The sequence below is a fragment of the Mytilus trossulus genome, chromosome 6 (genome assembly GCF_036588685.1).
Source record: "Mytilus trossulus isolate FHL-02 chromosome 6, PNRI_Mtr1.1.1.hap1, whole genome shotgun sequence".
Lineage (NCBI taxonomy): Eukaryota > Metazoa > Mollusca > Bivalvia > Mytilida > Mytilidae > Mytilus > Mytilus trossulus.
In genome coordinates this window covers 70965975-70990403 of record NC_086378.1, presented here as the reverse complement: position 1 = coordinate 70990403, position 24429 = coordinate 70965975, and the positions used below count along the sequence as shown (strand labels likewise).

Genomic DNA, 24429 nt, shown 5'->3' with positions numbered 1-24429 from the left:
TGATAGTTCAAAATGGAAAGTTATAAGTTATCGGCCGTGTACACTGATCAATACCTACAGAAGTGAAACGATGCATGAACTTGCAAGCCCGACAGGAAATCGCTTGAATACCTGGACGTGTCACCTTACACCCCTCACAATACCTTTGGGAGTAATACCTTAAGCCATGCGGGTGATCAGTGGAGCGAAGATCCTAATTTATTTGAATAAAGTATATTACTTTAAAGAATTATGAACGAATTAGATTTTCGAAAACAATTTTCACGGAACACTTATTTATGATTTGAACTTTGACTAATTCCAATATTAACAGTTTAAAAATAACAGACTATATGGTTATTAAAAAAATAAGAACATTTTCCGTATCAAGTTAGTTAGTCAGATAAAACAACCGTACGATTGACAAGATATCGACACGTAATTAAGACTACATCGGTTACTGTAGTTTTGTTTCTTTGTGGTTTATAGACATATCGTGATTTTTATTTGGACAAGATAACAAAATGGCGGAAGGCAGAGAACTGATACTCTTTTTAAAATCGATTGTGATCTCTTATCTAGCGGAATAAAACTTTAATATTTATAAATTTGAGCATTTTTATACAGAATGGACATAATATCAATTTTTGATTTTTTTGCGAAGTTTCCCTTTAACATCTAGCAATTTTAACATCCTTTTAAGTGGCGCTTACATCAATTCAGGTGCATCATAAAACAGAATACATAGGCGGATCCAGTGGGGGGAGGGGCAAGGGCTAGTCCCCCCCCTTTTGTGGGAAAAATTTGGTTGATTATATAGGGAATCACTGAAGCATGACCGGAGCAGCCCTTTCCTCCCTTAGGTCAGTCAGCAGGCCCTTTATGAAAAGTTCTGGATCCTCCACTGGAATAGAATAATATCTTAAGTTCAACAAAACAAACCGTGGTAAATTTGAAAGTTTCTGCCTAGATTTCAGACCTGCCAACTATCCCGATTTTCGCGGTATCATCCCGATTTTTACCCCTCAACCCGAATCCCGATATCGGGATCGTAAAATTAGTCAAAATCCCGATTTTCAACAAATATACCCGAAAAAATTATTGTTTACCGATTTTGAAGTTTTTCTGATCAATTTTAAAAAATCAATCATTTTACCTGGGGACATATTATGATAAGTTAATGACCCTACGCTAATCAACAGGTGTCATAGTTAGTGTTTATATGTAATCAGAATTCAGATTACCTAATGGGTCATAACAGTCCTCAAAATTGATTTATTTACACAAATTTGGTCAAACAGCTTCAATTTTAATCAATTTATCATACAAGCACAATTTGCATCATTTGCCGTAGTTCCACAGCAAAATCATAATTAATTGAAAGATGAGAACTGTAATGAACTCTCAAGAAAACATCGTTTATCTTGCAATTTGTTTAATTTTTAAAACCAGACATCGTGTGTCTGTTGATTTTAAATCGACGCCATTTTGTATACACTTCTACTGTGTTACTGTATAAGCCTCCGCTGGTAAGAGCACCTCTGAATACAAAGAAAGATAACTCAAATTTTATCCATTTTCTCATTGATACTAATAAGACCATGAGTAAGACTAAATCAAAATCTGTATTCACCCTTCTTACTTTAGGTCATGTAGTTTTAGGTGTTTTGAGTCAAGGCTCATAGATGAGAAGGTCTTTGGAGGGGGGAAAAGGGGGGGGTCTCTACTTTATATCCTTTATTTTTAATGCCATTTTCTCTATTCCTCAGTTATTTTGTCAATTTTATAATTTAATAGTAAAAGAATCATGCTAATAAAAGAAATCAAGGCCTACAAGCTCATCATTAGTATACCAAAAGAAAAAAGAAGAGAACTTATACTATTTTAGAAGTAAAAAACAATGCTCACAGAAAAGTCGCTAAAGTTGTAACCCTTAAAAATCTTGTCGCGCGCTAAATCCCCCATGGAGATTTTCAAAAGTTGGCAGGTCTGAGATTTGCACCTGACCAAAAAAGCTGAAAAAGTAGTGACGAAAATGTGTACGAGTACTTTAAGGCATTATTACAGGCATTGTTTCTTTGTACAATAACAGACACTGTTATTCACTGGGACCCTTAAATTCATTCTCTAGAGAAATCAAATACTCGTAAATTAAATTACCTGAGTAAAAAAATATCTTCTATTAAATAAATATTTTTAACGATTTAAAAAATGGAAATTTGCGATGTTTAGATTTAGGCCTTCCTAAATACATGAAATATATTCTCCAAAAAAAATTATATTTTAAAAGTAAAAATGCTATGAAAAAAAATGTCTGAAATCAAATTATGATTAACCCTTTCAACACTATTCACGGCATATGCCGCGATGACATGCCGTCCGCCACTGCTATTAACGGCATATGCCACAATGACAACGGATTTTTCATAAGGACTCTTAAACCATTCAGTTTTCATTCGGGTCCTCTCTAATTTTTCCTTGAATGAATTGAGGATATACAAGGTCTCATTTGCACTTGAAATCCCGGCAATTTTTATTGTAAAATCATGCAGTAGAAGAAAAATTGAAGGAAAATAAAAACAAATATTTTGCCAAATGCAAATGGCAGAAATCGTAAACGAAGCTGTAAATATGGATATATTTCAGCATTTCTATGGCGAAACTGACAACAAGGATTACATGGATTAGTTAAAAGGTTTCTTGTTATCTCAATGTGTTTATTACATTCAATTCGTGTGGGAAATATGATTTGATTGATCATTACGAGACGTAGAAAAAAGGGGGAAAACGGAGGTTGACTGAAAATTGTGTAGCGTTGAAAGGGTTAAGGAGGCCTGCGGGTACACAAATTTTAGCAAAATATTAAACATTTGTTTTTTTCATTACAAATTTTATTTATTACTCTTTTTTTTTTTACTTTATGATATGGTACAAAAATCAACCAAAGAAATTGATTCGGTTTGGCCCCACATGACTTAAACCCTAACTATGCTACACATGCTACATATATATATATATTTGCTAAACTGGCTGCTGCTGCTGCAGCATTCTTTTTGTTTCAGATGACTAAATTGATGAACCATTTTTAACAGTAATAACTTTTTCATTGTCTAAGGTACAGGAAAACTTTGTGTATGAAAATTATTCTACAGATTTTTTTTATAATTTGAAATTTGACACATGTGAAAACAGGTAAAACATATGTACATGTAAAAGGTAAAAACTATATCACATCGTGTTTAAAACTGTTTTCATTACAAAATATTGCCTCATTGGTGCCTTTCACAGTTTGTGTATATAACAGAAATATAAATGTTTTAAAATTATTTTTTTTTAACCTTTGTGACCAGTAAATACAGGTAAACCAGGTTAACTAAATATTTTTTATTTTTTTTTACTTGCAAATGTGTTTGTTTTCATACGACCGCAAAATTTTTGTGAACTTATTAGTATCACTTCTTCATCGTCAGCGTCATCTGAAGACGGATGGTTTCTGGATAATAACTTTAGTATAAGTAAATAGAAATCAATAAAATAAAATTAACACAATGTTCATAACCACAAAAGGAAGCTTGGGATTGGTTTTTGGTGGTAATTGGCCCAAGGTTTAAGAATTGGGGGCCCAAAACAAGCATTTATGAGGGGGGATAGGACCTCTATTGGGACTCCGGGATGGGGTGTTTTTAAGCTCGGGATTTTGGGATCCTGGAATTCTTTGTTCGAATTTCAGGACCTCAGGATTTTGTATTTTTAATCCCGGGATTTCATGTTTTTAAGTCCCGTATTTTCGGGATCAGGACCCCTCCTACCCCCCTATTTATCTAGTGTCAGGACAACTTTAGTATAAGTAAATAGAAATCAATAAAATTCAAACAATGTTTATAACCACAAAAGGAAGCTTAGGATTGATTTTGGGGGTTATGGTCCCTAAGGTTTAGGAATTAGGAGCTCAAAGGGGCCCAAAACAAGCATTTATCTAGTTTCAGGACAATAAGTTGTGTATAAGTATTACAATTGTTCTTAAATTGTACCACAATGTTTAATAACATTATAAGTAGAAGGTTGGGATATATTTTGTGGGTTATGGGGCAAGTCTAGGAATAAAGGGCCAAAAAGTGGCCAAAAACAATGGTTGTTGAATCACCTTAAACCATATATAATGCTATTTACATGTACCTCTAAACTCAGTTTAAGTTTAATTTTTGGAAGCTTCACTTTTACAGTTCTTGAGTTATGTCCTTTTAAAAAAAAATTAAAATGCTTTTGTTAAATTCTAGCGGGGGCATCATCTGTGTCCCTTTGGACACATTCCACATTTTTTTTTTTCAAAGTTACTATTAATTAATATTAAACCATGACTGTATGACATTTTATATTTTAATATTTTATGATGTAAACTCTATTAGAAATTTGAATTGAAATCATTGATGGAATAGGGGAAAGGGGGAGGTGAAAACAAAAATGGGGGGGGGGGTCAATTTTTCTCATTTTTTAATTTAAAAAATTAAATCTGAATTTCTTTTAATATTTTTTTTTGAAAGGCAAAGTGAATTGCTCAAAAGCAAAAAAAATATTTTAAGTTCATTAGACCACATTCATTCTGGGTCAGAAACCTATGCTGTGTCAACTATTTAATCATAATCCAAATTCAGATCTGTATCCAGCTTGAAGGATGTGTCCATATTAGCCCAACCATTCAGGTTTGACCTCTGCAGTCCTATAAACTATAAAGCATCTGGTTTTATTTCATTTACTTTTAAGTATATACGATAAAGTTCATTTATAGAAAAATATAACGAAATCCTATATTTGAAAAAAAAATCGATTTATACTAGCGAGCCGAGCCCCCTTAAATCAGTTTATATTTTAAAAAGAAACTTTTTTTCTTCAACAAATTAATCAATCCATGAGAGATGATAAAGGTCCCAGTGAATAATGGTGTTGTTATTGTTCAAAGAAACAATGTCTGTTATTGTGCTTTCCAGTTAACATGATTATTTTCGTCTGAAGCTTCAATGGTTAATTAAGCATAAGATAAAGCAGGATTTTTGACAATGCTTGCAGGTGTGGAACAGTGCACTATTAAGAATAGTTCTAATTTTGATTTGTTTACATCTGATTATGTTAATTACATTTTTATTCAATATTTATGCAATGAAATCAAATATATATTTTCCCCTATATATTATAGAATTAGAAATGGAGGACACTTCAAGGTTAAAGGCTCCCAGGAAACTGAAATTATCAAAGCCAAGGCCAAGAACAAAAGGTTTGTCAAGATTCTATCTAAACACTCTCGGTGTCATACAGTATACACACTGTACATGTACTGTGTTGTATCCTTATATGTAATTCAAATTATTACTATAAGTTAATTAATGAAAATAAATGATGGTGTAAAAACTTTCAATCCTTTTGACTACAAATTACCCAAGAGGAGCAAAGTCATTTTTTATGATTTAAGGAAAAGTTGAGTAACACTTCATATAAGAATCATGCTGCACATGATAATTTGATTTATCGCTATTTTGTGCATTTTTCCTTTGATCTTTTTATGTGATAATTTTCATATCATGCTTCTCGCTTGATATGGAAAAATTATCGCTAAAAACTAAGGTGCCACGTGGTGTTGCTAGCGAAATTGACATTGAAATTGACAATGTCGTCATAGGTAAAATAGCGATAAACAGATTATCATTGATCATCTCAACTCGATTGCTTTTCTCACTTTCGCTGTACCAGCTCAAGCGAGAAAATCAATCTCGTTGAGATGATCAACGATAATCTATAAATATAGTACCAAAGTTTCACAAGTGGTGATTTTTTTATATTTATTTAAAATAAGAAATTATTAGTTTTAACAAGTTATTAATTTAGTAGAAAGCACTTAATTTTTTTTTATACATTTTTCTTAGTTCTTCTTCTTCTTCTTCTTCCAGGTAAGGAACCGGATTTATTGCTGAATGTAAATGTTTCCGCGCGAAAACTTTACGCAGTGTCGGGCAACACAGAAAGATTTCTCTTGGCTATTTACAAATTACATTTAAAACGTTCGCAAAAAAATATACAATTAAAATTATTTACAACTGGTTTTCCTACTTCCTTTCAGAGCATGCCTTCAGGGCAGCTCTGAATCCCTCAACGGTGTTGGTCGCTGTAACTGTTGTTGGTAGGTTGTTCCAGTCCCTGATTGTCCTCGGGAAGAAAGATTGGCCGTAGGTGTCTGTACTTGTTCTTTCTTGGAAGAAGCGGTTTTTACCTCTGGTCCGGTTATCATTCAGGGTCAAATATTGTTGACGGTCTATATCTATAAGTTCATGCTGGATCTTGAATAGCATGCACAATCTATTTGTTTTCCTCCGTTCTTCGAGGCTTTCCCACTTTAGATTTTTAACCATATTTGTGACACAGCCAGGTGTTCGGTCTGTGTAGTTGTTATTCACAAATCGTGCTGCTCTTTTCTGCACCTTTTCAATTGCCTTGATTTTATTTTGGGCGGTTGGGTCCCATACTGTGCTTGCATATTCCACTGCAGGTCTTACCATGGACACATATGCAGCTGCTTTTACAGGTTTTGTACAGCCTTTGAGGTTTCTACGTATAAACCCCAACGTTCTGTTTCCTTTGCCTACTGTATTGTCTATGTGTTTATCCCATGTTAGGTTGTTGCTGATGGTTACTCCAAGATATTTACTTGCTTCCTCTGTGTCTAGAGTATGACCGTGAAGATGGTACGATGTTTGTATCACTGGTCTATTTTTGGGGGATATTCTAATGACAAGGCATTTTTTGGCATTAAAACTCATCTGCCATTTGTTTTCCCAGTTAATTCTGGTCCACTGATATCTCAATGCTTTTTATAATTGAGTCTCTTATTCTGAAATATTCATTTAGATTTATTAATTTTAAGCTATGTATTTTAAAAATGATCTTAATATTTTATTTTCACTTTCCTCTGAAGTGTTGTAAGTCTTTGTGAGTGATAGTTCTTTTAAACAAACTTAGTCCATAAAGTTATCTTCTCAATCAGATACTGTATTCTGTAAAGCAAGTATTGAGAAATCAATAATATAATCATTATATCTATTTTCAGACTTGAATCAGAATAACATTCCAGTTAGACCATTCAGCACTGATGACTTCCCTGTACCTATATCTTCCCATGATACATTACTACAGGAAGAAAATTATGACATCAGGGGAGATAATGTTGAATGTCAAAGTATATCATCTGATTCTTCTGATATCTTGAACACAAAAAATATCAACATGACTTTTGATCAGAACAGAAACTGTTACCTTTCCAGTAGACGAAGTTCAGAAGCCAGTTCTATTTGCAGCAATCCTGAGGATATGAATGCCAACACAAGTAATATTCTTAGAACACTAACATCTTTGTCAGATTAATTAATTTCATACATATATGTATTTAATGTAAGAAATCTGGCAATAATGATAAACAAGACCTACTCTACTACTATCAACTAACAATTAAACAAAAAAAATGTTTCTTACCATTTTCAACCACATTTTCTTTAAAAGGTAGAAGTGACAAAATTTCATTCTATTTCCAGAAAATTAAACTTTTCTCTGTTCTATTGTCCTATTGAATAAATACAATAGTTAGTATTTGCCTATGTAGGCTGTGATACCACATTAATTTTCCTGGGTACCATGTATGGGTTTTAAGGTCCTGGGTACCATGTATGGGTTTTATGGTTGAATGTATGTGATTTATTATTGATATTGAATAATTAACACATCATATTTAGGTTTTTTTTAGTTGATACATTTATTTTCATCTATTTAGAAGATATTTTTTTCTCTCCGGTAAATCAATCAATGAGTGATGGATTTCTCTTAGAAGTAATTTAAAGGTCCTAGTGAATAAACTTCACAGAGAAAAATTGCTATTCTATTTAGTAACATGATTAAATGAGACAATAGATTTAGAACTGACACAAGTTTAAATGCCTTGACCAAGAAGAGATGACTCTTAAAAAGTTGCACTTGGTTTGTAATAATACCATAATGAAAACTCTTAAGGCAATGATAATGATAAATCATTTCATTAATTTCTAAGCCAAGAAAAGAGAGACAAAAGATATCAAATTGACATTCAAAGTTTAAAACAATCTGCCAACGCAATGGCAAAAACACAATACATTGAAAAGACATACAAAACACAACATACTAAAACTAAAGACTGCCATTTCTCTGCATGTTGAAAATTCTGTACTATTTCTAAAATAGTGATTTATGATGTTGATATCATAATAACAAAAATTAACTTTTGTATTATTGTTTGTAAGAGACAATTAATGTCATAGAATATGGATCCATCAGTTTAATATAGTTACTTGTGAATTTAATTGTAGCTTATGACATATCAAAAATGAGGGCTCCCAGGAAAGCCAAACTGACCAAACCTAGACCACTTAAATCAAAACCAGATGAAAATGGAAATGAAAAAGAGATGAAAATGGAAATAAATCAAGATGAACAGAATAGCAAAGGTAATTGAAAGGGTGTGGTGAACAATGATTTCCTTAACAATGGGGGATAAAATAAGGAAATTTTGAAAAATAGTAATTTTAAGTTCTAATCTCATTTTACAGTGTTGTTTTTTTTTTTTTTTTTGGTGAAATAAAAAAAAACAACCTTAAAATAAAAAATTGATTGAAATTTTTATTCAGTGGATTCTTTTTTTCCATTTATCTTTTTAAAACTAATAGATAATTATTACTTTGCAACTTACCATTTGTTATTGTGATTTTATTGTTAGTGATTAAAGTATGCCCCTGCATTTCTCCTTAAAAATTGAAATGCCAATTATTTTTAGCACCCATTTCTTTAATAATGTGAAATTGATTATTTGATGGGTAACAATGACAGATTTCTATTTCAGATCTGATGGATAAGATAAGTGACCTAATGTCACAGTTAAAGCAAGGTTCTTTATCGGCCAATAATTGTTTACATCTCCGTGATCTGCTGGCAGCTCATTGTCCACATTTAGAACTCATCAATAAAGGTAAGCATTATATTATTAGGTAAGTGATAAGTGGATGTATTGATGTTGGTTGGATACCATTTTTTGTGGATTTCATGGGTACAGGCAAACCACATATTTAAATGGTCAAAGAATTACGAATTTTTCGAAGAAATGCTTGCAGTCTGCCAAAACAACGAAATTAAATATGTCCAGGGAAAGGTTTTTTCTCAAACCACGAATATTGGTACCCATGAAAATAAATGAATCCACAGTAGGAAAAAAATCATTTCTATGCTTATAAAATCTTATTTTTGCATTTTATATTGGCATTTTTGTTTACCATGTTTACAAAAGTTGAATATTTTTTTAAATACACAAAAATTTATTTCATGCTTTTTTCTTTTATAAACTCATGATGAATATATCAAAAATAGAAGTCTTCAAACATTACTTCTTTATCTGATGAAAAATTGAATGCACAAAAAATTCCCCTGTATCAAACCCAACAACAGCAAATTTTAGGGTGTATAGTATAGTAAAATACAACTCCACTTTATATTACTTTTAATGGAAATAAAAGTTATCCCCACTTCATACAAGTAGTTCTACTACTGTATTTCTAGTCAGTTAACAGTGAGGTTGTGAGTTCGATCCCTGCTCATACAGGTGCACTTGACTTCAATCTTAATTGACTATGATTGTCAGTTTTCCTATTGAAGGTTGATGGTTTTCTATAGGTTCTCCGGCTTCCTCCACCCATACAAATTGAATGCCACAAAAAAGCCCAAAAGTGAAGCTTAAAATTGGTGTGAAAACACCATCTATCAATCAAACAATCCACCAAAAGGCACATTGTTAACTTGTATTAAATATCCTTCTCATGCATGAAAATAGATGGTAGATATGTTTATGTTCATGTATGACTGTTTTGCCCAAAAATATGTTTATGTTCAAGTTTGACTGTTTTGAACAAATATATGTTTATAAAATTCAGAATGGAAATGGGGAATGTGTCAAAGAGACCACAACCTGACCATATAACAGACAACAGCAGAAGGTCACCAATAGGTCTTCAATGCAGCGAAAAATTTCCCTTAACCATAGGCTTTATGTTCATCTTTGAATGTTTTGTCCAAATATATGTTTATGTTCATCTTTGACTCTTTTGTCCAAATACAATTTCAGAATATATTGATAGCTGTTTTCGACATATAGAAGAGGTATTAAAAGAAAAGAAACAGCAAGATAAATTAGTTCTTGTCAGTTTGAGGGACCTTATTGCATTACGACAGAGAGCATGGCAACCATATCCAAAACCTCCAACCAGTAGAGTAAGTGATTCTCTGGGATAAATAAGAAAAAATCTAAATTTTTCTACATGCTTTTTGAAAAATGCTTTGTTTGAAGTTTTGGTAAACACACAATTTTAAAACATTATATTTTTTAATAATTTTGCATGGCGTGTATGTGTGCAACCCACTTCATATTATGAAAGCCTTTTTTTTTTTAAACAGCATGATATAGACTTGTTTCTAGGATTTTTGTATATTGATATATAGTATAAAATAGTATTTAGCATAGTTCTATGAAAGTGGCTCAATTAGCATCATAATTTCTTAAACAGTTGATATTTTTCATTTCCACACGATGAAAATCTCAAAGTAGTAATTTTATAGTTCTCACATTTTAAACAATAATCTTCATTTTATAAGCTTTGTGGACGCAAACTCATTATGCTCCTTTCAAAATTGTCATAATCAGGTTGAATATAATGACATTGATGTGATAAGTCCAAATTTAAATGCTATGAAGCCATTAAAATGGCATCAGTCCTTTTGTGCCAATTAATGTTTACAGGGTTATCATTTGCGCCAAATGTTTTCCAAATGCATCAATTGCGCCAATATTAGAAACTCACTTGTGCCAATTTACATGTACACATATATATCTATCATAAATATAAATGATTAATATATATTCATTCTTACTTTTGACTTTAAATAAAAACTCATATGATAGGAGATATTTCACCATGAAGATGAGCATCTAAAGAGAAATGGCTTAAAATGCAGTTAACAGTCAATGTACAGAGATAGAATAAAACTTATTGCTTTGCTGAATATTTAGTAAAGATTTGCCAATAGAGAACAAAATAAAAGCTTTTGCTAATAATGTTTTAGCCACATATGTTGATGACACAGTGCTTTGTTCCCAACATGTGCATGGGATTTATGATTATTAGGATTATATTCTTTTTTTATAGTTCAGTTATAACTTTCAGAGACGGATTTAGGGGAGGGGGGGCCCTTTAAGAAAAAAATGTTGGTTGATTATATAGTGAATAACTGAAGCGTGACGGGAGCAGCCCCCCACTAATGAACATTTCTTGATCCGCCACTGACTTTGCATGTTAACTGAAGCTTATATTGCCTGACTGCATGATTATTGTATATATGATATCTTTCAGAAAAAATCTATAACTTGGAGTGAAATAAGAGAAGAAATTCCTTACAGAGAATGCATGTTGAATGATTCTACCCACATACCATTAGTACAAAATCAAATGGTAATTGTTAAAATTGAATTTAAAAACAATTCCTGTAATAGCTGCAGATTTTGGTTTATTTTAATTCATATGATTATGAAAATATATATTATATCTGTATTTGTGTGTATTTGTTGATTGCAAGTTTCCTATTCTTCTCTATTTCATTTCTGTCAAAGAATATGAACTTACTTTTATAGTTTTCCATCCACATTTTTAAAACTTTATGTTAATTTAACCCATTTTTGTTGAGCCTGTAACTTTTGTTGCAAAATCCAGACATAACAATCCTACATTTGGCGGTGGCATTTTTTGAATTTCAATGACTTTCTTAAACTATCGTGGATTTCTACCTGACTTGGACAGAAGCTTGTTTATAATCATAAAATAGTGTCCAGAAGTAAATTTTGTAGAAAAAAATCTGTTTATTCGATTTTTGCTTATAAATGGACTTAGTTTTTTTCACCAGTTTACATTACTTTCACTCTGTGGTTAAAGTTTTTAAAATTTTCATAACTTTCTGAAATTGCTATCCTGGATTTGTACCAGACTTGAACAGAAGCTAGTTTATGATCAAAAGCTAAGATCTTGAAAGACATTTTGTAAAAAAAAAATCCTGTTTTTCAGTATTACTCATAAACGGACTTTGTTTTTCTGCCAGTTAAAATTACATACAGTCTGTAGTTATAATTTTTTGAAACATTTCTAAAAATTCTTAACCATCCCAGATTTTTACCAAACTTGGATAGAATTTTTTGGTACCTTTTTCCGCAAACAATTACAACTTGAATAATTTATTTAAAACAGTATTAGTATGTATGAGATTTGACCCAAGTTCACATAAATGATATTGAATGACAACAATTAATTATAGAGTGTGGATTCTGGCATAGATATAGAAGATAGTATAGATGTGGAAGACCAAGTTCTATGGGATACAGAAGAAGATTTTGAAGATGACTTAACCAATGGAATGTAAGTTTGAAAAATTCAGAAATTGACTTAACCAATGAAATGTAAGTTTGAAAAATTCAGAAATTTGGAGGCAGAACTATTGAAGGGACAATCAAATAATTTGTTTAAATATTTTATAATTATATCCAAATATATATTTTTAAACCATCCAATTATATATTTTTAAACCATCCAATAAGGGATTTGCTTATAAATTCAATATAGCAAGGACCAAAACCAAGATAATTCTTTCATGTAGTTTTTAGTTGTCGGTGCCATATAATGTCTGTAATTCCAAAAAAAAGTAATTCTGAAATTCTGCTATTCCAAAATTCAGTAATTCTGTTATTCCGTCATTCGGCAACAAACCATTATACAGAGTTTTTTCTAAACGCCTTTAGATTTTGGGCTGATTTTTGGTATGTGAGTTAACCATGATAAGTTACAAATCAATTGCACGTTTCATTCCGCTCCGCTAATGTTTGCAGAAACTACAGGGTTTGAATATTTTATAAATTGTGGAAAATCACAGTTTTACAGACGTTTTTTCTAAAGTCTTTCAGATATTGGAATGAATTTTGGTATGTGAGTCGATCATGATGAGTTACCTATCATGTATTAGTTATGTTCCGCTCCTCTAATTTTTGCCAAAATTAAAGGTTTACAACTTTGAAAATTGTTTAAAGTCACAGTTATACAGACTTTTTTCTATACACCTCCAGATTTTCAGCTGATTTTTTATATGTGCGACTACCATCATGTTTGTGTCCAAATGTGTTATTGAAATTGCAGATTTTTCAATTTTTTGAGACAGGGCCATGTCACTTTGACACATCTAGTTTTTAAAATGTGTTGATCATAATTTATTTCTTACAATTTTCATATTTCAGTTTGTCACAGTGCAATAACACTAAAGATGGAGAGAAAGAAAGTAAGTAACATGTATTTTCTGTCATCAGAGAATATGTGAAAAAATTTAAAAAATGAAAAAAAATCACTGTTGACTTGCCTATCAAAATATGTAATTTCTAGATTTAACACATTAGAAATGTTCCCTCTACATACAGACTATTTCACAAAAATGATCTACACTGGAATTGGGAAAGCTATGTTGTACTTGAATACTCTTCAATGCATACAAAGAAGGACATGGAAATTCGAATTCTAGGTTATTATTTTTGAATAGAACATCCAATTGCAATTTTGACAATAGTAAATACTAAAAAAATCACTAAGATTTATCCTAACAAAATTTTTAGAAAATACAAAGGCTTTCAAAATTGATCATTGTTACAGATTTTGATTTTTTATTATCCAAGTCATTCACTGTCCTAACAATCTATGAAGACCTTTAAAATTAAAGTTTTTGACTCTTATTGATGTGTAATATAAAAAAAGGTTTATCTCCTACTGCCTTTTATTTAATCATGAAAAATAAAAATAATAAAAAAATAACGCATTATATTATTTACAGGATCACCAAGTCCACAGAGTGTTATTGAAGCTGTCAAAGGACTGAAAATAGTAGGAGAAGACGAAGAATTTGTCAAGGTATTTATTGAAATTTTAACTTGAGGTTTATGACCACAAAAGGAAGGTTGGGCTTTCAAGAAATGTGATACAATATTCTGGATTAATCATTAAAATGGAGTAACTCTCCACCAATAGAACATAATCAACTATAGGTCTGCATATGTTCAATACAGCCATTTGTAGATTCATGAAGCTTTTAAAATTGATAACAATTTCATTTAGGAATGTTATACAGCCTATATTATAAGGATCACTCAAGCCGTGAATAATCTGTTCTACAAAATGCAAATACAATTTGGCAGTAATCTTCTTTAGGACAGTTCCACAAAATCATACATGTGACCAAGGCCAAGGTAAAGCTCTTCAAAATCATACATGGGACCAAGGCCAAGGGAAATCTCTTCAAAATCATACATGGGACCAAGGCCATGGAAAAGCTCTTCAAAATCATACATGTGACCAAGGCCAAGGGAAAGCTCAAAATCATACATGTGACCAAGGCCAAGGGAAAGCTCTTCAAAATCTCAACTAGTATTTGTGTCAAATATGTTTTTATATTCTGAAAATGTAAGTGATCTCTACAGGTTGTTATACAGCCTATATAAATATAAATAGCTTCAAGATGCATTTCGTATAACAGATTATTCACCGCTTTAGTGATCCTTATAGCAGCTGGTTTTATTTACAAGTGAAAATCATTTAGGAACACAAATATGAGGATTTTTGCTAACTGTAAAATCCTTTCCTTTTAGAAGAATATATCTGATACCTTGATTTTTAGCTCACCTGGCCCGAAGGGCCAAGTGAGCTTTTCTCATCACTTGGCGTCCGGCGTCGTCCGTCGTCGTCCTGCGTTAACCCGCCAACAAACCAAGATGACCGCCATGGCTATAAATAGAACATAGGGGTAAAATGCAGTTTTTGGCTTATAACTCAAAAACCAAAGCATTTAGGGCAAATCAGGTGAAGATCTATCTGCCCTGAAATTTTCAGATGAATTGGACAACCTGTTTTGGGGTTGCGACCCCTGAATTGGTAATTTTAAGGAAATTTTGCTGTTTTTGGTTATTATATTGAATATTATTATATATATAGGTAAACTGTTAACAGCAATAATGTTCAGCAAGGTCAGATTTACAAATAAGTCAACATGACCAAAATGGTCAGTTGACCTCTTTAGGAGTTATTGCCCTTTAAAGTCAATTTTTAACCATTTTTCGTAAATTTTATATATCTTTTACTAAAATCTTCTTCTCTGAAACTGCTGTGCCAAATTGATCCAAACTTGGCCACAATCATCTTTGGGGTTTCTTGTTTAAAAAATGTGTCCGGTGACCTGGCCATCAAACCAAGATGGCCGCCACGGCTAAAAATAGAACATAGGGGTAAAATGCAGTTTTTGGCTTATAACTCAAAAACCAAATAATTTAGAGAAAATCTGACATGAAGTAAAATTGTTAATCAGGTCAAGATCTATCTGCCCTGAAATTTTCAGATGAATTGGACAACCTGTTTTTGGGTTGCAGCCCCTGAATTGGTAATTTTAAGGAAATTTTGCTGTTTTATATTGAATATTATTATAGATATAGGTAAACTGTAAACAGCAATAATGTTCAGCAAAGTAAGATCTACAAATAAGTCAACATGAACGAAATGGTCAATTGACCCCTGTAGGAGTTATTGACCTTTGTAGTCAATTTTCAATCTGCTTCCTTTGTTTAATATTCACATAGACCAAGGTGAGCGACACAGGCTCTTTAGAGCCTCTAGTTTTTTAGAAAAAAAGGTATGTGTAACATTAATGTTAATAGAAGTTTGGATATTTATAAAAGTTTTATGGTAATTTCAAGAAACTCATTAAAATTATATTTTTAATTACAGGCTGCTGCAGCATTGCTACAGAAATTTTTGAAAAATAGGAAGATTCCAGAAGAGAAAGAAAATAAGAAAGATGGGACAACTCTTGAAAAGAAAGAAAACAAGAAAAACAAATCAAAGGTATGTTCTGAAAATGGCAAATTCTGGTTAAAGACTGTAGTTAACATACCGTAACCAGGTTTGTATAGTACACACTGGTACATAGTCTGTGCCCCCTTCTTCCAACAAAATTTCAACAAAAAAACTGTTTGTAACTGTTAGAAAAGGTCAAATGAAACTCCAGTAATTTCAAATTGTGTGTGGTTGTTTGCCGTTTTTTTCTTTGAAAATTATGTTTTCCATCAAACAGAAGCTGAAACTGCTTGTAAATGATTTTAGATCACTTAAGGATTGTTAAAATAAGTCTAAATCACACAAAAAAAACAATTTAGAAACTTTTATGTTTAAACCAGAAGTTTTAAAAGCATGTGTAAAAACAGACCACCTCGATCGCGAACTTGAACATTTTTAACTTATTTCTTGTATTCTATAGTCCACATCCCATCTGGAAGGTCAAATTTTGGAGAATAAAACTGCAGACTATACAAGCCTTTTAGCGTTATTCAAAAAGTTGATAGAAAGAAAAATATGCCTTAAGCTGTTCAGGAACTGTTTGCTGTTGAAACAGAACAGAAGGTTCAGGGTTCCAATTTTTACCTTTTATTAAACAAAACAATCTCAATTGATTATTTTTTTGAACATATGAAAGACATAATGGTTTAAAGAGTTTAAGCATTAAAAAGGATTTTATCACAACATTATAATTTTTACCACTTCATATAGATAAAACAAATACAGCCCATTGATTCAGTCTATAACATGACAAATTGTTGGAAAAATATCTAAAAATTGATTGAATATAAAACATACTTTAATTAACATGTATGGATATTGACTATCTATTTATAGAATAGTGTGATGAGACAGCCAATAGGACCAGGAACCAGTGATAAACTGGTAAAGGAAGTGGAGGAAACATTGCCTAATGGGATGCACTCTGCTAAAGGGAGGAGGTCAATGTTCAAAGTTTACAATAGTGCAATGTCTGGAGCTTTCAATGGTATGTTGTAGTAGAGATGTCATACATTTTAAAGCTCTCCTATCTGAAACCATCTGATTCTGGTTGGCAAATTGCCATAAGTCTGCCATCTAAAGCTTCACTGATCTGTAGCAATCAAGATGGCATTGAAAGCACATGGAAATTTATGTTGACTGCTGTTTGCCTATTATGTCTGTCTTTTGTTCACGCATCTTTGTCAATATAATGTAATTTAATTGGACTGTCATACAAATGAGAGGTTTAGCTAGCTATGAAACCAGGTTCAGTCCACCATTTTCCACATAAGAAAATGTCTGTACCGAGTCAGGAATATGACAGTTGTTATCCATTCATTTGACATGTTTGATGTGTTTGGACTTTTGATTTTGCCATTTGATTAGGGACTTGCCGTTTCGAATTTTTCTAGGGAGTTCACTATTTTTATGATTTTACTTTTTACATAACGATGTATCTAAAGAAAGGCAGCCAGAGTCAATCTTTGTGACTGGCCAAGATACTAGAATCTTTTCTGTTGAAACTAAAAGGCAAACATTTTGAAACTTTAAGGGGTAAAAAACATAGAATCTAGGACACAATTAGTTTGAACTATAATTTAGACATTGAAGTGGTAGATTTGTGAGATGGTTGGTTTATGCTGCTTGGAATCTTTTATGATAATAATAGGACTTAGTGAGCTAAACTTCATATGTATTATTTTCTAGCCAACCTTGAAAACCATGGCTCTAACTATAGTACTGACTTCAGAATAATTGAGACACATGAAACAAATCCCTTAATAAATGTCTGGTTTGACCTATCAGGAAATGGAACCCAAGGTCTCCCATACTCAATATATAGTTGATCATTTTACCCAGAGAATGTTTAGTCTTTTGAATAAATTGCTTCGCTGAGCGCAGCCTGATATGACCTCAAATGTTTTAAATCCCATCCTTGAGCGATTACCCCCACACTCAATCCCAGCCTTTCCTTTGTAGAATGGAACCTTGTAGTACAATTTCAGAGAGATCCATACTCTTAAACTCAAAATTTATTTTCTGGAAACTAGAAAAATGCTTGTTTTTGGCCCTTTTCGACCCCTAATTTCTGCATGAATTGGGCAATTACCCTTTACATCAATCCAAGCCTTCCTTTTGTGATATTTGACCTTGTGGTACAATGTCAGAGAGATCCATATACTTACACACAAGTTATTGGCCAGAAACTACAATAAAATGCTTAGCTGAGCACCTGATACGACCTCAGAGGTTAAACCCTAAAAAGTTTGGGCATATTTGGACACAATATTCAAGCTTGATACTGTCTGAATTTGGATTTTTGACATAGAATAGGTTTCTGACACAAAATAAATGTCAAGATCTTACAAATCTATTGAGCATTACTGTGCAATTAAAGATTTCGTCTTGAAACTTTTCAAAAATTCGTAATTGGAAAAAAATTTGAACCCCTTAAAAAAAAATTGGAACTCCCAAAGTTTTTGATTCCCCCTTTGGAACAATTACCTCCACCTAGTATGGAATATTCTAGTACAATTTCAGAGAGATCCATACACTTAAACACACAAGTTATTATAATAAAGAAGATGTGGTATGATTGCCAATGAGACAACTATCCACAAAAGACCAAAATGACACAAACATTAACATTTATTGTCTGGAAACTTGCCTCTCATATAAAAATCTGGTGGTCAAATACATGCAGTTGTCTGATTCTTTAAACATTACAAGTGTTGGTCACTGGTGGAAAATACTGACATAGAGGTCTTTAAACACAGGAGCCCAAATGGAGCTTTAGTTAGTTCAAGCCATATTTTTTTATGTGTATCAGTAAAAATTAATATTTGACAAATAAAACATAAAAAATGCTGAAAATACGTAATTAACTGTCTGTTGATGATTGCAGTGGCGGATGTTTAGCCCAACAAGTCTTGATTCTTTTTTTATTTAAACTACAATGTAACATGTTCTTTTTCAGATGACCATGAGAACACAAAGTTACCACAGTCATATGATAGAGATGAATTATTGTATTTAGCATTATCTCCCCTTTCAAAGAAATGTCCTACAGAGTTATCCTACCTGAGTAAAGTGTTCCCTGATGTATGCTTCACACAGGTTAGTATACACACCATGAGTTTTTAAGGTGATGTGAAAGGAATATTTAAAATGGTTTATGTTTTTCGCAGTGTAAATCAACTCTTTGATAAGCAAAGGTACTATACACTTAAGAGAACATTGACAAAAATGGCTTAAATCGGCTTTAATATCAAGGACAAATAAAAATTCTATACATATATCAGGCAAAAAATGTTACCAGTTCACACATACTTTAACTTTGGAACAAAGCAGATGTCTAAAAAAAGGAATACAGTTTGTATGTCCTACCTCACCTATGGTAGTAGAGGGCATTATGTTTTCTGGTCTGCACGTCTGATCCACTTCAATTTAAAGTTTTTTTTAATGTATTTTTTTTTTATTAAGTTCCAATCAACTTGAAACTAAGTTCACATGTTCCCTATTATATAATATTTCTTATTTTAATGCCAAATTAGAGTTTTTACCCCAGTTTTACAGTCCACTGAAAATAAGAGAATGATATATGTGAGTGGGACATCCATGTACTATGTACACATTCTTGTTAGCTCATAAATTTTGTTTGGATTTATTTTAAATGACTATGAATACTTGATTTCAATTTTGATAAGGATAAAGATAAATGTTCCTCAGAAAAAGAAGACACTTGATAAATTATGTAAATATGGAATAAGCAATCCTTTATTGACTCTATATAAAACTTATGATTACAGTTTATTTTCTGGTTTTACAATATAATATGTTCTTTAGGTTGACAGATATTTCAACAAAGACAGTTTACCAGTTAAAGATTACAGTTGGAGTTGTCCTATAAGGGGGATGTCTAAACAAGATACCAGTTCAGAAGACAATGGCAAGCAAGCATTCAATTCTAATTTCCTTAGAAGAGGTTTCAGTTGTCCATCTGGGGATTCTGATACTGATTCCAACAGTTCTAGAGAGGAAGTTGGAAACAGTCAGAAACACTTAGCTGGATATGGAACGCCTTCGTTTAAGAGATCATTCAGTTATCCTGAAGGAGATTCCAACAGTTTTACAAGCAATGGACTCAGAAATGGCTTTTCAACAAAAGAAGGATTTGGATCCAGGGATTTCGGTAATGGATTCAACAAAGCTACTTCATCTTATGGAAGCCGTGATTATGAATCAAAGGAAAACATTTATAACAACAACAGAAATAGTTTGGGATCCCCAAGTGACAGACAGACAAGTCAAACAGAGAACAATAAGTTTGGCAATCAGGATAACAATGGACAAAGGAAAGGATTTGGTTCTCCCAATAACAACAGTGAACTAACCAGTTGAATTATGGGAAATGTATTTTTTAGAAAATTCATCTGAATAGTGATAAGCTTTACTGCTTAATTGTATGTTTTAACTTTGTCTTAAAGTACAATCAATTGATAATTTTGACCTAGAATAGTCTGAAAAACCTCTGTCTTGAAGCTAGACATGTTAGAGGTCAAGGTATTGTGCACTTGCAAAATGAAACTTTGCTAAACACTTTGCATATTTTACGCTATTGATTGTTACAATGTGTTCAGTTACCTGTTTTCAGGTTTTTGTAATTCATATCTGGATTAATTCTGTATAAAGGGTGCTAAATATAGTTATTCCAATCTTATAAACATATATACATGTGTATATCTGGTTATCTGTATTTCCTTGTGTGAAGTCAGAAGAATTTTTTAATTCGACAAACCTAATATTGCAAATGTTGTAAAAACTTTACAAGTGATGTTTTTTTTGGTTTTTTTATTAAACTGTGATGCATTTCTGACAATATTTTGTATTACTGAAGATTTTCAAGAAAGAAAAATAACCAATTTATTATTAAACCAATAAAAAATATAGCAAAGAAATAATAACCATATTAATATTGTAGTGAAAATAGTATATATTCATTCTAGTCACTTTGTTAAAAATTCAAATTTATATTTTTGTTTTCGTTTATTTAGATTTAAAAGCATAGATTCAGATTTATTATTTTCAAAGGGCATTAGATTTCATTTTAAATATCAACACTGAAGAAATGATTTTTGTAAGATATGATATCTGAGTAGGGAGTAGGAAAACCACTGTTATTATAAATATATTTCTGACATGATATGAAGAGTGTTCCATAACACAAAAAAAATAAATAATTATTATAATTTAAAAAGTAGATAAAAACTTATTTACAGTTTAATAGCAGAAAATATTAAATTATCTAAAAAAAAAATCGCATTCTACAATCAGGTTAAAGAACAAGCTGTGATACATTATAATCAACACTGTTTATTATTCATTTCTCATTTGTCATATGCTGTATATTTGTATATTCATTTTCAATAACCATTGACCAAATATTTTGCTGCAAGATGTAATATTCTATATTCATGTTTAAAAAAACTGAGTAGGAAGATCTTTTTGTGTAAAAGCTAAGTTTTGCTATTAAACGCTATGTGTAGAATTGCCATTTTCAGTTGATTATATAAATTCTAAGAAAGCAAAACTAACATTTCTGCGCTGAAGTTTCCAGATTATATAATACTGCTATTAATAATTACTACGAAGTAGGTTCAAACTTGAAGGAAATATGAAGAAGATACGATTGCCTGTTCTTTTCTCTCCATATTATATAAAATAGTGTAAAATGTGTAAATTCATTATCAATTTTAAATATTCCATGTATAGATTTTCTCTAGACTTGAAATGATTTGTGCAAAGGCTCCATCCTCAGATCAAATCTTTGATAAACCACAAATATTTAAATGTAAGAATAAATCTAAAATTTACCAAAAAACATATTAAAGAAGATATTTTAACCTAAATTAAAGATCATCATACATGTTTAGTGATTGATAGTGTCTATCTACATTAAGGGGATTCTGATCCAGGATCCTGCTTACTGTTTTGTCGGATTCCTGTATACCACTTACACTATGTTTGTAAGCAATTTACATTTTTTTGTAATTTTTCGTGTCCATCAAGACTTCATTTCCTGTTTTCACGGCACAATAATTTGACTTTCATGTGTCACCCTTACAAAAAAATGGCAATCCCGCTTCACGCTTAGACCCACCATTTAAAAAGTTATGCTTTTTAGTTTAGCTTTTATTACTCAGGAAGAATTTTGGCATTTAAATATATATATATCCTGGTCAAATACTCAAAATGTTTAAATGTTACTTAGTAGGAATTTAGATACAGAGGTTGTGTTATTAATACATATTCAATTCATACTTTGTTTGAATTTTCCAAAATAAGTATTGGTTGTGGTGCTAGTCTGTTTTTATTATTTTTCAATCTTGTTATAACTTTTTTGAGCTGTATATATTTTTGTTGACACTTTGCATACAAATGGCGCTATGGGACTTATTTTTATGTCTTGACCATTTACATTATATAGGGCATTAACATTTGTACACTAGGCATTATAGTGTTAGCATGTTTTTGTTGATACGCTTTGCATATTAGTCCCCTTGCAAGGTTTTGTTGTCATTATATAGTGCCCTGTTACATATTTTTTTTTTTTTTTTTTATAAATGCATAATAATTATTTTTAGGGCAATTCCAGACAAAAATATGTTATTAAATCATTAAATGGTGCTTACAACTATCATTGTTTATTGTAAACGGGCCTTTAAGTTTTTGATAATATGTAACATCGTTATTATTAAGTCTAAAAACATCCATGGAACATTTGATTTAAAAAAAAAAAAAATTGAAATACATGTATGCTTGATAATTGTTATTTCGATTCATACATGACATTTATCTAAGTGATTTGCATGACATTATTATGCTATTATCATTATTTTATGCACACTTTAATTTTGAGAATACATGTAGCTTACTTTGTGTATGAAAAAAGGTCAGTAAATGTGCTTTTGAACCATGTGACAACATGTATACAATTTTTCACATTGTATTTTTCTATTTCATCATTAGAGGAATGATTCTACAAAGTTTTTCTATTGACTAACATATAAATCCACTCTTATCATTCAATTTTTAAATAAGAAAATTCTCAGACTCTCATTTTAAATTGAGACTATAACAAACAAGATACATATTATAATCAATTGAGGGAAAGAATCTATGTGTATATAATAAGATATTCAATTTTCATAAGTATGATTGACAATCAGTGATTGGTTGAGCACAGTATTCAAGACAACAATGAGTGTATTGACAACTGCTTAGCCATTCTTAAACAATATGTTTGTTTAGTCGATATACAACTTTTCAAGAAATATTTTTCTTCATGTTTATCTTGTCAGAAAATTAAAATGAGCATGAATTATATTATAACCAAATAAACAATAAAACTTCAGATATTTTTACATTGTTTGGTATCTATATTTAGAAAACAGCTCATACAGTTACTTCGTAATAAATTTTTGAAAAAAATATTGGTTTTAGTTGAAATGATAGGACTTTTTTTGAATGGGAACTCACATTTGTCCAATGACTGTAAGTTTTTCAGTTGTACTGTCAATTTTGTATGTACATACTGTGAATCATTCAAGTTATAAAAAGGGGGGATCAAAGTTCAATATTTCTACCCTGTAGATAAAAGTTTCCAACATAATGTAATATTTTCCACCATCAAAATTACTGGATATCAGCCTGTGGTTGATAGTTTCCAGTATTCCAAATTATCTAAAGTTTCCAATATAAAAACCTTTTAAAATAAGCCAATGTTAGGGCCTTTTCACTATAAAAGTCCCATGAAACAAGCCGATGTAAGGTAGTTTCTAATATAAAAATCCAATAAAATAAGCCAATGTTAGGACCTTTTCATTATAAAAATCCAATAATATAAGCCTGTGTAAGGTAGTTTACTATACATTAACATCTGCCAATACATGTACCATCATAAGGTTTCAAGTATAAAAATCAGATAATATCAGGTTAGGGTTGGTAGTTAACAATATATAAATCCCCAAATGCTAGCCTTCAGTCGGCAGTTTGCAATATGGAGCCACTGAAAACCAGCATAGTGTTGGTAGATTATAAGATAAACAGTCCACTTATAGCCTACAATTAGATTACAACATAAAAATCCACTTATAAATTTACCAGCATAGGGTTGGTATGTTTTAAAATAGGAAGTCCCTTTTAGCCTAGGGTTGGTAGTTTATAAAATATGAATCAACTAAAAGCATAGGGTGTTGGTAGTTTACAACCTTTGAATCCATTAAATGACTAGTGTTTGTAGTTTAAAATACATAAATCCACTTATATCAGGCTAGGAGCGGTAGTTCCCAAAATAAAAATCCACTTATATCAGACTAGGTCGGTAGTTCCCAAGATAAAAATCCACTTATATCAGGCTAGGTCGGTAGTTCTGAAAATAAAAATCAACTTA

General features: G+C 31.4%; 1 protein-coding gene across 1 annotated transcript; it reads left to right on the top strand.

Moving 5' to 3' along the window:
* Positions 1–656: 656 nt before the first annotated feature.
* Positions 657–22666, top strand: LOC134721787 (uncharacterized). Its single transcript, XM_063585000.1, has 14 exons — positions 657–702; positions 5171–5248; positions 7073–7348; positions 8358–8495; positions 8888–9013; positions 10160–10305; positions 11442–11540; positions 12394–12494; positions 13364–13404; positions 13948–14024; positions 15888–16004; positions 16833–16983; positions 18955–19094; positions 19824–22666. Exons 2-14 carry the CDS (start codon positions 5179–5181, stop codon positions 20376–20378), a joined length of 2037 nt encoding a protein of 678 aa, XP_063441070.1. The 5' UTR covers positions 657–702; positions 5171–5178; the 3' UTR covers positions 20379–22666.
* Positions 22667–24429: the final 1763 nt, after the last annotated feature.

What these genes read in the sequence shown, in the direction of transcription:
- LOC134721787 (XM_063585000.1), top strand. Translation starts at nt 5,179, where the DNA reads ATGGAGGACACTTCAAGGTTAAAGGCTCCCAGGAAACTGAAATTATCA. An exon ending in CATTAGTACAAAATCAAATG is followed by an intron (nt 11,541 to 12,393) that starts GTAATTGTTAAA and finishes AATTAATTATAG; the next exon opens with AGTGTGGATTCTGGCATAGA. An exon ending in AAGACGAAGAATTTGTCAAG is followed by an intron (nt 14,025 to 15,887) that starts GTATTTATTGAA and finishes TTTTAATTACAG; the next exon opens with GCTGCTGCAGCATTGCTACA.